Here is a 14430-nt window from a genome sequence, read left to right on the forward strand (position 1 = left end):
AGTAGCTTTTTGATCAGGCAACAATCAGGCAGGCTAAGACCATTCTATCTGATAACTCTCGTGTTGTCCTCAGAGTTTGAGCTATTGAACTCAGGAAATAGGTACAGGGTTCCTTTGTGCAAATATAACAGGTATAAGCACTCATTTGTTCCTCTCTCAGTCAAGCTCATTAATGAGCAGCGATGAACGTATGACTTTGAATTCTTTATCCATATCTGTGAATGAATGTATGTATGGATATGAATGGAGGAATTAATGCATTTGTATAACTGAATGTATGGATCATTTTGAATGGATAAATGCATGTTTATTTATGACTGAATGCAAGGATGCTTAATGAAAGTAGGAATGAGTGTTTGTAAGGCATGTATTGGAGAACGGAAGATTGTAGGAAGGATGGTATAGAAAATGGTAATTTGCAATTTGCATAGCTCTTTGAGTAGCCCAAATGTTTACTGTACATTTGTCTTTTAATTGTTTAACTCTGTGCTTGTTATGTGTCTCTGTTGTAACTCTTATAGCAATTTCTCTCAGTGTCCAAAACAAATGTTTCCTTAGGGAGACTAATAAAGATACTTTGACTTTGAACTGAATTTAAATGAATTGAAGTGAAATTAAGGGAAAGTAACTGAGCTAAATTGTGAAAGTGAATTAAAATACACTGAAGTGATGGGAACTTAGGGCTGGGCAATGTATGGATATTACAACAACATCCATTTCCGAGGCTAGATATCATCTTACATTTTGGCTATCATCATTTTGTGATATGACAGTGTTGTCCTTTCCTGGTTTTTAAAGGCTGCATTACAGTAAAGTGATGCAATTTCCTAAACATACCAGACTTACTAGCGGTTTTATTATTTGCATTTACCCACTTAGTCATTATATCCACATGATTATTTATTCATCAAAAAAATCATTGTGTATATATTTTGTGAAAGCACCAAGAGTCATCCCAACAATATCGATGAAAATATTGTGATGTTTGATTTTCTCCGTATCGCCCAGCCCTGTGTGAACTAAACTGAAGTGAACTGAAAGACAGATGTGTACATATGTGCAGTTAAATTTGGCCCAGCATGAACACGCGAGGTTCAGCTGATCTGTAATCTGCCTGGATGCTCGGAGGAGGGGTGACCCAAGCCACAACCACTGTACTGATTATGAACTGATGGGGGGGTGGAGGAGGAGGAAGGAAGAGATGACAGGCAAGTGATCCACCACAGGGAGGAGGGGAGTAGATGTGGAGGAGGGATCGAGGAGAAATGTACAAAAAAAGAGGGGGATGAAAGAAAGAGACAGAGGAAGTACATGAACAGTAGGAGAAAGAAGTATAGCTGAGATAAAAAGAGGGGTGGGGGGTGGGTTGGGCCTTGTATCATGTGGACGCGCCGACAGTGTTGTTGTCATTACTTAGAATTCCTCATGGGGGAGACAGAAACTACGCACTATAGCTTTAGGCAGTGTTGTAATGTAATAATTACAAAATTGCACTTAAGTAGAATTTTCATGCATCCGTAATTTACTTCGTTATTTATATTTCTGGAAACTTATACTTTTACTCCACTACATTTCCCCTAAGCATCTTTGTTACTCGGTACTTGCTGGAAACGCGTTTGTACGTTTGTAGAGTGAAAGATGCTTCCTCACAAAAAAATTTAAATTCAGTTTTCTCTTAGTTCAGGTCAGTTGTTTAAGGAGTTTTGGAAACCCTGAATATTATGCTTTACTAAAAGGAAGCCACTATGAATAAAGTTCATAATGAAAGTTTTTCGTTTACTTTTACTTCTAATAATTAAGTCAATTTAAAATCAGAGAATTACTTTTGATGTTGCAGTAAATATCAGATACTTTAGGACTTTTACTCAAGGAATATTCTTTAACTTCTACCAAAGTCATTTTCTGGAAAGATACGTGTACTTTTACTCAATAATTGCTTTCAAGTAGTTATACAAGACTGTTAAGTCTATTATTGAGTCAATATTAGAAAGGCAGAGTTCCCTTTACTGCAGCTTTGCTGTACAGTAAAGGAAAAGGTACTTTATTGTCACACACACACAGACGTGTAGCGAAATTCATTCTCTGCATTTAACCCATCCCTCAGGGGAGCAGTGGGCAGCCCACCTACAGCGCCCGGGGACCAACTCCAGATCTGAGCCAGTGCCTTGATCAAGGGCACTGACTGGAGAACCTACTACATGTTTTTGATGGTAGGGGAAACCGAAGCACCCGTAGAAAACCCATGCAGACCTGGGGAGAACATGCAAACTCCACAAAGAAAAGCCTGGCATGACCTGTGAGGTCACTGTGCTATCCACTGGCCCAGTATGCCGCCACAGTATGGCAATGGATTTTTTCTGCATGTAGGCCTCAGGCTGAGAGGCCTGTGTATTGACGTTGTTGACCACACAAACAGCTCAAGGAATGTATTGTTCCCATGTTTTTCACCAGTGTCAGGCAAACCCTTGATTCCGGCAACTACCAATGCTATAATCCAATAGGAAAATGTGTATTCAACAACTACATATGACTTCCAGTTATTCCTCTCACTGAACCGGCATCTGTCAGAGTTTGAATATACACTGTACAGGTGGCTTCTCTTTTCTTAGAGATACTGGCATTGGATAATCTGAAAAAGCTCAGAGGCTTCAGTACTTCCAAAGTAATATGCCTATGTCGAAGCACACACAGAGCCAAGTCAGAACCTGTAAGTCCTACATCACCACCTTACTAGGCCAATGAAAAGCTAACTTGAGTTTGTTATGGTCACAATGTTCTGTTTAAAGAAAGTTTGACATTTCGGAAAAATATGCTTGTTCGATATCTTGCAGAGGGGAAAGAAAGAAATGTTGTACAGATTAAACAAATGAGATGGAATTAGTTCATTAGTGAGTTTTAGAGGTGGCTAGCTGTTAGTGAGTTCCATTCGTTCACGGAAGGGGGAATGCCCGAGGTCAAAGTCGGAAATACATCCCCTGAACTCAGATTTTTCGAGTTTGGAAGTCGGGCAACCGTGAAGTACCCCGTGCTCAAAATCCAACATCGCTGCTCCGTGTGTCAACAGTAGTGAAAGCTGTAGTAATATACAGTTATTGGCACTTGTGTCTTATTTGTGTCACACTAAATCAGTCGTACACACAGTCCTGTCCAACTTCTATCTGTGGACAGATGTTGTTTTACGTTGTTTGTATGCACACAAACCAATTGCGTAATGCGACTGGCATTGCTAATAATAGCTAACCTGGCTAGAGCTTACCCACAATGAAATTTCACAATTTCAATCTTATTTTCTATTAATTATCGCATGCTATCGCCTTTTTATGTCCATTCCATGTCTGCTTATGTCATGTAATTTCCTTATTGTAAATTATTTCTTGAATGAAAGGTGCGACAAATATTTATAAAAAGTATTACTGCTACATACCTGCAGACTAATTCCAATGAGGCTTGGTAATCAGCTGCATGAACCTCTGATTTAGAAACGTTGTGATCTGTATCATGATTAATCATATTAATGCTTACATCTCGCAAAAACAGAATTTCTTCCACGCATTTACAGATAATTTTAGAAATAAAGAAATCACACTCAACTAGCCTATCTAGTAAATAAAAAGTATAAAGTACATATTAATTGACATTAGTTATATTATATGTTCAGTAAAAATATCAAGCTAACAATGAGGAAACTAAAAAGTTGAAATGTATTTATTCAATTTATTCATCTTCTCCTTCTATGGTGGTCAGCAACAGTTACAGTTGTAGCCTACATCACTGCCACCTAAGCGTGGATGTGTTTTCCGGCACCAAATGCATAACTGCAATGCATTGTGGGTGGATAGCCACCCCTCGAGATGCTGCACTGCCCGGTGCGCTCCATACATCTGCTAAAGGGTGATTTTTGCGTCATTGTCTGACGCTGAGAGACGCTGACCAAGCATCAATATTTGACGAATTGGGAGTGAGAACCAACCCTTTTCACAACCTCGCCCCCTCCTACCTCGCTCCTGCACCGACATACTCCTACCCGCAACCTCAGAACCCCCTCACCCTCTCACCCAGTCCAAGCACTGGACCTGGGGTGGAGGTCCCCTCCCTCTCTGGAACTCTCTCCCCGAACACCTCAGACATCCTCCCTCACTCCCCTCATTCAAAACCACACTTCAAACCCCCCAATTTAAAGGTCCCATGGCATGAAGATTTCACTTTATGAGGTTTTTTAACATTAATATGAGTTCCCCCAGCCTGTCTATGCTCCCCCAGTGGCTAGAAATGGTGATAGGTGTAAACCGAGCCCTGGGTATCCTGCTCTGGCTTTGAGAAAATGAAAGCTCAGATGAGCCGTTTTGGAATCTGCTTGTTATGAGGTCATAACAAGCAAGGTTACCTCCCCTTTCTCTGCTTTGCCCGCCCAGAGAATTTGGCCCACCCATGAGAGAGAGAGAGAGAGACATCATGGCTTTCAAACGAGAAAAGTGGCAGTTGGTCAAGGCCACACCCCCACCCTCCACCTTGCCCCCCCCCCCCTCTCCTCCTCAATAGCTACAGACACAGAAATGGCACATCCTAAGGAAAGTTCATTGTGGGACTGGCTCTAGTGGCTGTAATTCTGCACCAAAGCTGAATTTCGGGAAAGAGACTTCAGATACAGTATTAGGGGACCACTAAGGTCTATATAAAAGAGACTTCAGATACAGTATTAGGGGACCACTAAGGTCTATATAAAAGCATCCAAAGAGCACCATGTCATGGGACCTTTAAATCCATCAGCCCCCCCACTCCTTTACTTTCACATTGCTGTAGTTGTATATGGTTTAGTATATTGTTGTGATCCAGGGTTTTGTTTCCTCTTTCATTTTGTAGGTTCTGCTCATGTGTCATGTCTTGTTTGACATCCTGCCTTGTGTGTTTTCCCACCTTTGTGATTGTCTGCCCCGCCCTGATGTGTTCCACCTGTCCCTCGCTGCCGCCCCCCTTTTTTTGAGCAGTGTTCTCCCCGCCATCGTAAGGTTTAGGTGCAGCATCCGAGCCTTTTGGGCAGCCACCTGAGCTGAATGAATGTAACTAAAACACTTTACTCATATCTAATGACTGTAGTTGGACTTCTTTAGCAAGTTTTGTCTTTAAGCTTTTTGAGTGTTATTTGTTTATTATCTGCTCTAACTTTTCCACTGATTTAGACACAGATATGGTTAATAATGCTGCTAAAAAAAAAATTTGAAAAAGAGACCAAAAACCCACAAGGAGACAAGATCCCACAAAGAGACACAAAATAATTTTTTTTTTTATTGAAAAGTGTAACATTTTCTTGATGAAGGACCCCTAAACCCCCACCAAATATGCTGGTGTTCTCTTGTTTCAGTGTTGGATTGTTTGCGTTTGCTCCTGGCTCCTCTTTTTAATATCTCAAACTGTGACAGTTATTGAATAGCAAAAAAAAAAAATTGGCGGTGCAACACAGATGTCTTCTTACTTGATGGTTTTATTTCTGCTTTAACTGTTACTGTCATTGTTTTATTGCAGTTATTGGAACCTTTTTCAAGTAATATATTAATAAAATGTATTATTATTAAAAATATTATAGCAGCTGTATTATCATCATTTGCCAAAATATGAAATGATTCTTATAAGGCGTGACAGTCACATCATTTATTTCCCAAAAGTCTCTAAAACAAGGGAAGGCATCTCACATCTGATTGATTGAATTCACAAGTCAGTAGATTACTTCTTATATACAATAATACTTGTGTGCAGTATTGGAACACTGCATAACTATTCCTTACTTCCTCTGAATATACAAAAACAGTCATCCAGATATCTCTTCCAAAGACCACGGATACAGAACTGTAGAAAGTCAGAGTGCAAATGCACTTCTCAAGGAAATAATTCTTTAATAGTAAAATCATTTTTATGTAGCTGTGATAGTGGGCTTTTTTTCCACATTTAAACAGGAAATACATCATACTGTAGTTTCTTCCCGTGGTATCGATTAGTAGGGTTAGTAAGATCACTGGACAATTAAAAGTAAAAAATGGAATCTGATAGTTGTCTTTCACATTCATTGACATAATCTGATTTGTTTCATTTGTATTATGTAAGCTGGTTTACTTACAACACCTAAATGTCTGGTTTTCTGGACTCCCCTTGTTGTTAGTATCAGTACCACGTACGTGTGTTTGTAGTTTGAAAGAGGGTCTGTGTTTGTGTCTTCTCTTCATTATCTGCACTAGCACTAACAGTGTGGAGGACAGTATATCATTGTTTAGTCTAATGCATCTGAACAAATCCACTTCTATAAAAATCATATGGAAGTGTGTAGTGGTAAAGGCAGACATGGGTAACAAAGTGCCAACAGTCAGTCCTTACCTCCGAGACTTTGCATGAGCAAAGCAGACAGTGAGCAAAGGGGGGGGGATAAAAAAAACCGCACTGCAGTGCACACTTATCCCTACGATGCAACATCTCTTAAACGGCAACAAAAAGTACATGTGCATGCGCACACACACACACACACACACACACACACACACACACACACACACACACAGCAATAACCAGATAGTGTCTCTGCTCCTCAAGACAAACATCCATTCACATACACAGACGGACATAAACAAAAACACACACACACACACACACACACACACACACACGACGAGTGCGCAGTCTATTGACCAGTATTTGTCACTTGCTATATATTTAGCTGGGAGCAAGTGGGAGGCTTGAAGTTGGCGGCGCTCGGGCTTTTCTAGCTGCGAGTGTTAGGCCAGCTAGTGTTCACTCGACTTTGTCAATCCGCTGTCAACTTGTAGCTCTGAGACATATCCTCTGCGACGCACAAGAGACAGGCCGCCCCCCCTCCGCCCACAACCCCCTGCCTGCCTGCTGCCCACCTCCCAATACAGAGCTACCAGGAAATGGCCGCGACCCCCCCCACCCCAACACACACACACACACACACAACCCACCCCATCTCCTGACAAAAGCCTGCTTGGCCTCTCCATCATTCCTCTGACAGCCGAGGGAAGACAGCTTGGCTGCATCTCTCCTCCCCGCTGCACACGCGCACGCGCACGCGCACACACACACACACACACACACACACACACACACACACACACACACACACACACACACACACACACACACACACACACACATCATGTGGCCAATGGAAATATTAGAGAGAGCTCTGGCTGCTCACAGTTCTCTCTCTGTGACTTGATTAGATTCTGCAGCTCACCGTGCATTCACTCCATTCCAAATTTCGATGTTGTGGTTTTGAGAGTAAGGTAGAAGCTGTTTTAAACCGTTTCCAGTCCCAGAAATAGTACACCATACTGTATATAGTGTGTTTGCCATTTTGTAGTGCTGCTTGAATTCTCCGCGGTTAATTTCATTCACTATAGTCCACTATAAAATACCCACAATGCGCAGCTAATTTTAGTGTACACACAATGTACCCTACGTTTTACTCCCACACACAATGCAACGCGGCCGTGTTTTCCCGGAGGAGAAGAAGAAATAGAAGGACCCGCGACAACCGAAAAGGAAAAACGGAGCAGGCTTTGGTTTCTAAACATTGGAAATGTTACATGCAACATATATACACAACCGTTTACTATTCTCCTGAGCGCTCCGTTTGTTTTAGGGATGATTAGAAGTATTTTTGTTTGAGTTTGTTTACATGATGCCTCCATCACACAAATAACCAACGCATCTCTGGACGCAACGATGTTTTCAGTGTAGTGTCCAAAATCTGGTTTGGTTGTTCCCTATATAGTTCACTATTTAATAAACACTATGAAGGGAATAGTGAGTGAGTGAATGAGGAAATGGTTCAGCTAGAGAGTAGGCATGGTACGATACACTCAACTCACGATTCAACGCGATTCATGATTTTCAGTTCACCATAGGATTTTCTCTGATTTTATTTATTTATTTTTTTACAGAATGAGCTGCAGACAAGTGAGTGAATAATATTCCTTGATTTCTATGAACTGTGTAAAACGACGGATGCGTCCTCTTATCAGAAGCGACACTGAAATTATGTTTGTCTTAATGAACCAAAAAGAATTAACCAGTGTTTGAGATTGTTGCGGCCCAAAATGCCTGAATTTGCGGGAGCTTTTGTAAAAAACTGCGATAAACGTTGCAATGTCTTTTGTATTTTTGTTGCAATGAAGAAGTTGCGAGAGACAGTGAAAGTTGTAAAAAAAGGTTATGATGTTTTTTTGTATAGTTCTTTAAAAATAGAAGGAAACTTGTTTTGGGGAGAATAAGAGTTTTTCCTTACCAAAAAGGCTCAGGATGCTGCAAATGTTGGTATAATATGAAAATGGCTGGCGTATTAAAGACAAAAGAATTATAATTTATTGATTGAATCAAATATGAATATATGTGTCAGTGGCTTGTTGATCTTTACATTGTTAGTTAATTCGCTAACCTGACCTGGGACTCACATTTATACAGTTTGATAAAGTAACGTTACTTATTGGACTTTAACTTATCATTGCGCTTACAATAACGAGCGTAGCTGTCCTCAATTTAGGTCATCCTGTACGTCTCATCTCCGGTATTTCCTGCTTCCACCGTGTGTGTTTGTGTGTGTGCTTGCAGCAGCTTTCAGCGACTTCAAAGTGAAAAAACATTACAGCGTACATTGATGTTAAGGCAGGACAGTCAAATGTTTTGCACAGTCTTTCGTTGGGACTGCCTGGATTGTTTGAAGTTGCGGGAAACTCCAGTTATTGGTCAAGTTTGCGGAAAAGTTGCGGTGATTGTTCAAAATTGCGAGTCGCACCAAATTCACGGTGATTGGTTGAATTCGCTTGAATGGGTGCGATCGCGACATCGCGAAATCCTGGAGGGACTGATTAACGAACAAACAAAATAAGAAATGAAGAAGACCTAGTGACGTCTGAAGAAAAACAAGTGAAATCTAAGGGAGATTCTGCAATTGATTTTTTTTAACCAATTCACGATGCATAGTTACGTCCCTAATAGAGAGCAAAGATCAAGAAATCATGTTCATATACAGTATTTGTTCGGAAGCTTTTTCCAAGCTGATAATTATTGGTGCTGCGAATAACCAGTCAATCACAGGTGCACCTTCTACCATTTTTATAGATCAAGGTATAAAAAAACTAAACAAATTCTCTATTGTAGTTGTCTAGGCCAGGGTTCTTCAACAGGAGGGGCCGGGACCTATAGGGGGTCCTCAGAGCTACTGCAGAGGGCAGCCAAATTATTAATTTTTTTAAATTTTTTTTCAAAATTTTAAATGGCTTTACATGAATCCAACATATTATTAGCAAATATAAATCCCCATTGATGATAGGCTTACTGGCCTACAGGTGAGGTAGTCACTAAGATAGCTATCCACAGACACAGTTCATCTTAAGGATTCACTGTGCCACATGTATGTTCAACATTAAAATATGATTTATAAAATCATGCCAACAACTATTAGGCTATTTTAATAGCTCAGTATTCGATGGATCATAAAAAAAGATATGTACAAAGGTTTTAGACTGCCCTAAACGTTATCATGGGCTAAGTTTCTTATGCAACTTAATTTCATACAATATATGTAGTAGGGGGTCCCTGCTCCGTCTCTCTTTCAGTTAAGGGGTCCTTGGCTTAAAAAACGTTGAAGACCCCTGCATTAGACAAAGGCAATGGTCAGTTTAACAGACTCGAAGAACCAGTTGGTAAGCTTCCAACCCTGTCACCCTGTGAACTTGGTTGGACCTCTGACTCTCTTTACCTCAAATCAAATCAACTTTATTTATATAGCAGTTTAATCGAAATACAGTTGATCCAAAGTGCTGAACAGAACAAACACAGGAGAACAAAATCAAAAAGAAGGAAACGAGCACAACTTGCTAACACTGGGTAAGCTGCCAAACAGCATAACAGACAACCTAGGGCATCATTTCCACTCCACACCCCCCCCACACACACACACACACAAACACACACACATACACACAGACACACACCCCACCGGTTCAACACGCTGTATCAGGAACTCTCAACTCTTTGGGCTGCGTTAATCTCGGTTCAAAGTTCAAACTTTTTCATAAACTGAGATAAAAAAAAATGATAGATGAGTAAAATTAAATCTATGCCTATATAGGGCTGCAAATATACATTATTTTCATTCTTGATTAATCTGCCAATTATGTTTTTGTGTTAAAAAAATAATTCATGGGTCTATGAAATAGAGAGGCATACAATGAATAGTACAATTTCCTAAAAGTGCAAAATGACCTTGTTTTGCCAAACCAGCACTCCATAACCCAAAGACGTTCAATTTACCATCACAGAATAAACAGAAAAGAAACGTTGCTTGAAAAATTATGAAATGATTAATTGATTAATATATAGTTGCAAATGACTTTCCTGTCACTTGACTAATTCATTAATTGACATGGCATGTATCTGAACTGACAAAGGCAGAGGGTGAGTGCTATGGCAGGCTGTATTTGGGTCAAGCATGGGTGTGCATGATATCATGTTACGTATGCTCCAAATAGATTGCAGGAACCCAGTGCTACACTTCAAACAATGTCATGTGTGAAAATGATATCAAATGTCAAAATATCAGTCTTATAAATCTCCAGCATTCCCCATGATGTGGCACCACGTGTGATCCAGACCACGTAGCTGCACTGACTGAAAGTTCATCAGAAAACCATTTCCTTTCACAATTGGCAACCGAAAGACTGTGGTGATGCCACACCATTATATATTATGGTTCTCTGTGTTTTACTGTTTGACTTGTGCAACGTAGGAACCAAAATAAAAATCCAGCGAGAGCAGGACTGTATTATCTGTGCTTACCTGAACCAGCACAAAGAATCTCTTCTTCCATCGTTTCCACACATTTTTTGCCAATGGCCCAAAGGTACCTGTGGATATAAAAAAAAGAAAAAATGTCTCAGTTAGGGCTGCAAGATATGAGAAAAATATCTTATTGTGATTATTTTGACTGATATTGCAGTTGCACGATCTTGGTTGTTGTGTGATTTTTGCAAGGTTCTGTTTCAGTGTTACTCATTTGGGCAGCTTTAATATGGTGTAAATAATATGGTGATATGATCATGCAGTCAATACAGATATTTCATAAAAACATTTAGAAGAGCAGGGCTACAACACAACCCTAAGTCTGCTCTATTATACAAATAATTTATATATTTTTTTTAAAATACCCAAAACAATGGCATTACAAGGTGTAAAAAACAGTGCCATTACAAGATGGAAATATAGACAAAAGATAAATAAACTTGCTCTGCCCTTCCGTCCATAACACAGTTGCCAGTTGGCTTGTCTTTCCAGCTCTTGGTTGATAAGATACATGACGTGTTATTGTACAAAAGAATTGCATATTGTATGTTCGGGGATGACAGATTGATAAGCATACATACCTATCTATGACTGGATGTAATGCGTTCCTCATAAATACTGCTTAAGTGCCTTTATAGGGAAGCAACAAAGGCACTTATACAGCAGTATTTATGAGGAACGCATTACAAACAAAGCTGAGAACATGATTAGTGACCCCTCCCATCCATTACACAGCGAATTTGAACTCCTACCCTCAGGGAGGTGTTTTAGAGTACCAACAGCAAATAGAAACATCTTTAAGAAATCCTTCGTCCCCAGTGCTGTGAAGGTGCTAAATAACACTGGGAACCGTACTTAAGAATGTAATGAAGGGCAAGGTAGACTTCGGGCTTGCAGGTTTTATGCACAGCAAGCATTTTTAGTAGGCTATATTTATCTATTTATTTACTAATTTACTTTTGTAAATGTAACCTTTGTAATGTCACTTTTCATGAAAAGTACTGTCTGTTTTGTCCGTCTTGCCGTCTTGGCTATGCAATGTTTGTAATGTCCTGTCCCTCTTGTATTCTTGGTGAAACCGAAGAAAAATGTTCACATGTGGACAATAAAGTTTTTTGTATTCGTATTTGTAAATTTTTGATACTTTGCGGTAAAAGTGGCTCTCCTATTGACTTTGTTAGTGTGGCTCTCATGAAAAAAATAGTGAAGACCACTGATCTGTGTCAAGCAAAGATGTTCTCTTTAGTCTGTAGGATAGAACTTGTAGGCTGGGACATCTCTGCAGCACCACAATACTTATTTCAGAAAGGTTTGATACATATTTTGCTTTAACATATATATTTGAATATTGCATTAGTCCGTATTGCGATATTAATACAATTGGGATTAATTGTGCAGCCATAGCCTCTATTTGGCCTTAATGCAGCTGTTGTAAACTAAATGGAATGGGTTTGCTTGTGTCTTTACTGCCATGGCTGATGTGACAGAGGTCTGATGTGGGAGTCCATTCCTCTAGACAGAACACACAGCGTGGTGGTGTAGCACACCACTGACCTCTCCTGGTAACATTGCATTACTGCAACTAGACACATGATGTCTTTTAATATCCTAATCAACAACATGAAGTGGAGTTAGGTAGTCTCCAACTTACAGATACTGTCACAAAAAATAAAGACTACCTCCCAAACTGCACTGTAAGAAATCCGTTGGGATAATGTCCTGGCAGAAAAGAACTTTTGCCGTTAAATTTAGGGACATATCTGTTAGTCCCTAATGGGAAATTCAGTAGATTTTCTGTATATCCTCTGTAGCTTTAACGGACATTTTTGTTAATCCAAAAATCTAAATAGACAGAAAATGAATTTGAATTTTGAATATTAATATTAACCCTCCGAGGTCTAAGGGCCTTTTCACACATCTTCTTAAATTGACCTTTTTAAGGTATTTGCAGTGGTGGAATGTAACTAAGTACATTTACTCATGTACTATACTTAAGGCATAACTCTCGCCAAAATGCAACCTAGGGTCTTTTTGTGAATGTACCCGAGTCAATCTTTCGTTTAAAAGCATAATTAGGACGGAAGCGCCACTTTTAAAGGTCCCATGACATGGTGCTCTTTTTTTATGTTTGCTTTTATATAGATAGACCTTAGTGGTCCCCTAACACTGTATCTGAAGTCTTTTATGACCTCATAAGGAGCAGATTCCAGATCAGCCCATCTGAGCTTTCATTTTCTCAAAGGCAGAGCAGGATACCCAGGGCTCGGTTTACACCTATCGCCATTTCTAGCCACTGGAGGACCATAGGCAGGCTGGGGGAACGCATATTAATGTTAAAAAACCTCATAAAGTGAAATTTTCATACCATGGGACCTTTAAGATTGACTGTATTTTGGATTTCGGTAAAATGGCCTTTTGAATGGGAGTCCTAGGGGCACTACTATGATTGCATCAAAATCGCTATTTTTAAAACACAAGAGTCTCCGAATGCGAATGAACGGACTCCATAGGAGGAAATGTCATTCTTTTATGAGGTTCCTTTTTCAACTACAAAGTCAATATTGTTTTTTACTAACGACAAAACAACGAATTCTCCGTGCATTTATATGGAATTAAGCTTTAGGAGCTTTCCATCTTTACTCTCCTCCATGTTACGTTGCATTCGGAGATCGACTCTTTTTGACCGGCAAGATGGCTGCGAGCGGAAACAACTGCTAAAGTGAGTTGTTCAAAACCTTTCTTTTTATTAAACTCTGGGTACATAAACAATGTTCTCAATGCTGGAGTTCATGTGTAGAGCCCCTGGTGATATTTCGAGCAAAGTTTCATGTTGTGTCGAGCCTTCTTAGTGTTTTAAAAATAGTAATTTTGATGTGATTATAGTAGTGCCTCTTGCACTCCCATTCAAAAGGCCATTTGACCAAAAACGAAAATACGGTCAATCTTAAAAGTGGCGCGTCCGTCATGATTATCATTTTAAACAAAAGTTTGACTCGGGTACATTCACAAAAAGACCCTAGGTTGCATTTTTGGCGAGAGTTACGCCTTAAGTAGAAATGTTGAGGTACTTTTACTTTACTTGAGTCTTTCCTTTTCATGCTACTTCTACTTCTACTCCGCACATTGTATTTTTTACTCCACTACATTCATCTGACAGCTCTAGTTACTTTACAAATTACAAACATACACAAAACACATGTAGTTTATAAAATCAGATTTTTAATTATAAATGAAACTAGCCAACAATATAACGGCCTACAAGTCCAGCTGAAATGATTAGACCATTGAACACACAACTTTTTTGATCCTTTCCACTCTCTAAAATGGGAGGGTTTTACTGCATCGAGTAGTTTTACTTTTAATACCTTAAGTACATTTTCCTGATGATATTTACATACTTTTACTTAAGTAACATTTTCAATGCAGGACTTTTACTTGTAACAGAGTATTTTTACAGTGTGGTATTAGTACTTTTACTGAAGTAAAGGATCTGAATACTTTTTCCACCACTGGGTTTTTGCCTAAAACTGATCCCCAACAAACTCAGCTTTCCGCATAGTGACGCCACATTTTTTTTTTGAG

The 14430-nt window shown here is 39.5% G+C and overlaps 1 protein-coding gene across 1 annotated transcript in view; it reads right to left on the bottom strand.

The window, feature by feature from the left end:
• The window catches only part of cadpsa (Ca2+-dependent activator protein for secretion a), a 258999-nt gene that overhangs the window by 127143 nt on the left and 117426 nt on the right, over positions 1-14430 (bottom strand). Inside the window, 2 exon segments of the mRNA XM_028575343.1 lie at positions 10846-10893; positions 10895-10913. Of these exon segments, the coding sequence (XP_028431144.1) occupies positions 10846-10893; positions 10895-10913 (67 nt within the window).

This window comes from Perca flavescens, chromosome 4 (genome assembly GCF_004354835.1).
Source record: "Perca flavescens isolate YP-PL-M2 chromosome 4, PFLA_1.0, whole genome shotgun sequence".
Taxonomy (NCBI): domain Eukaryota; kingdom Metazoa; phylum Chordata; class Actinopteri; order Perciformes; family Percidae; genus Perca; species Perca flavescens.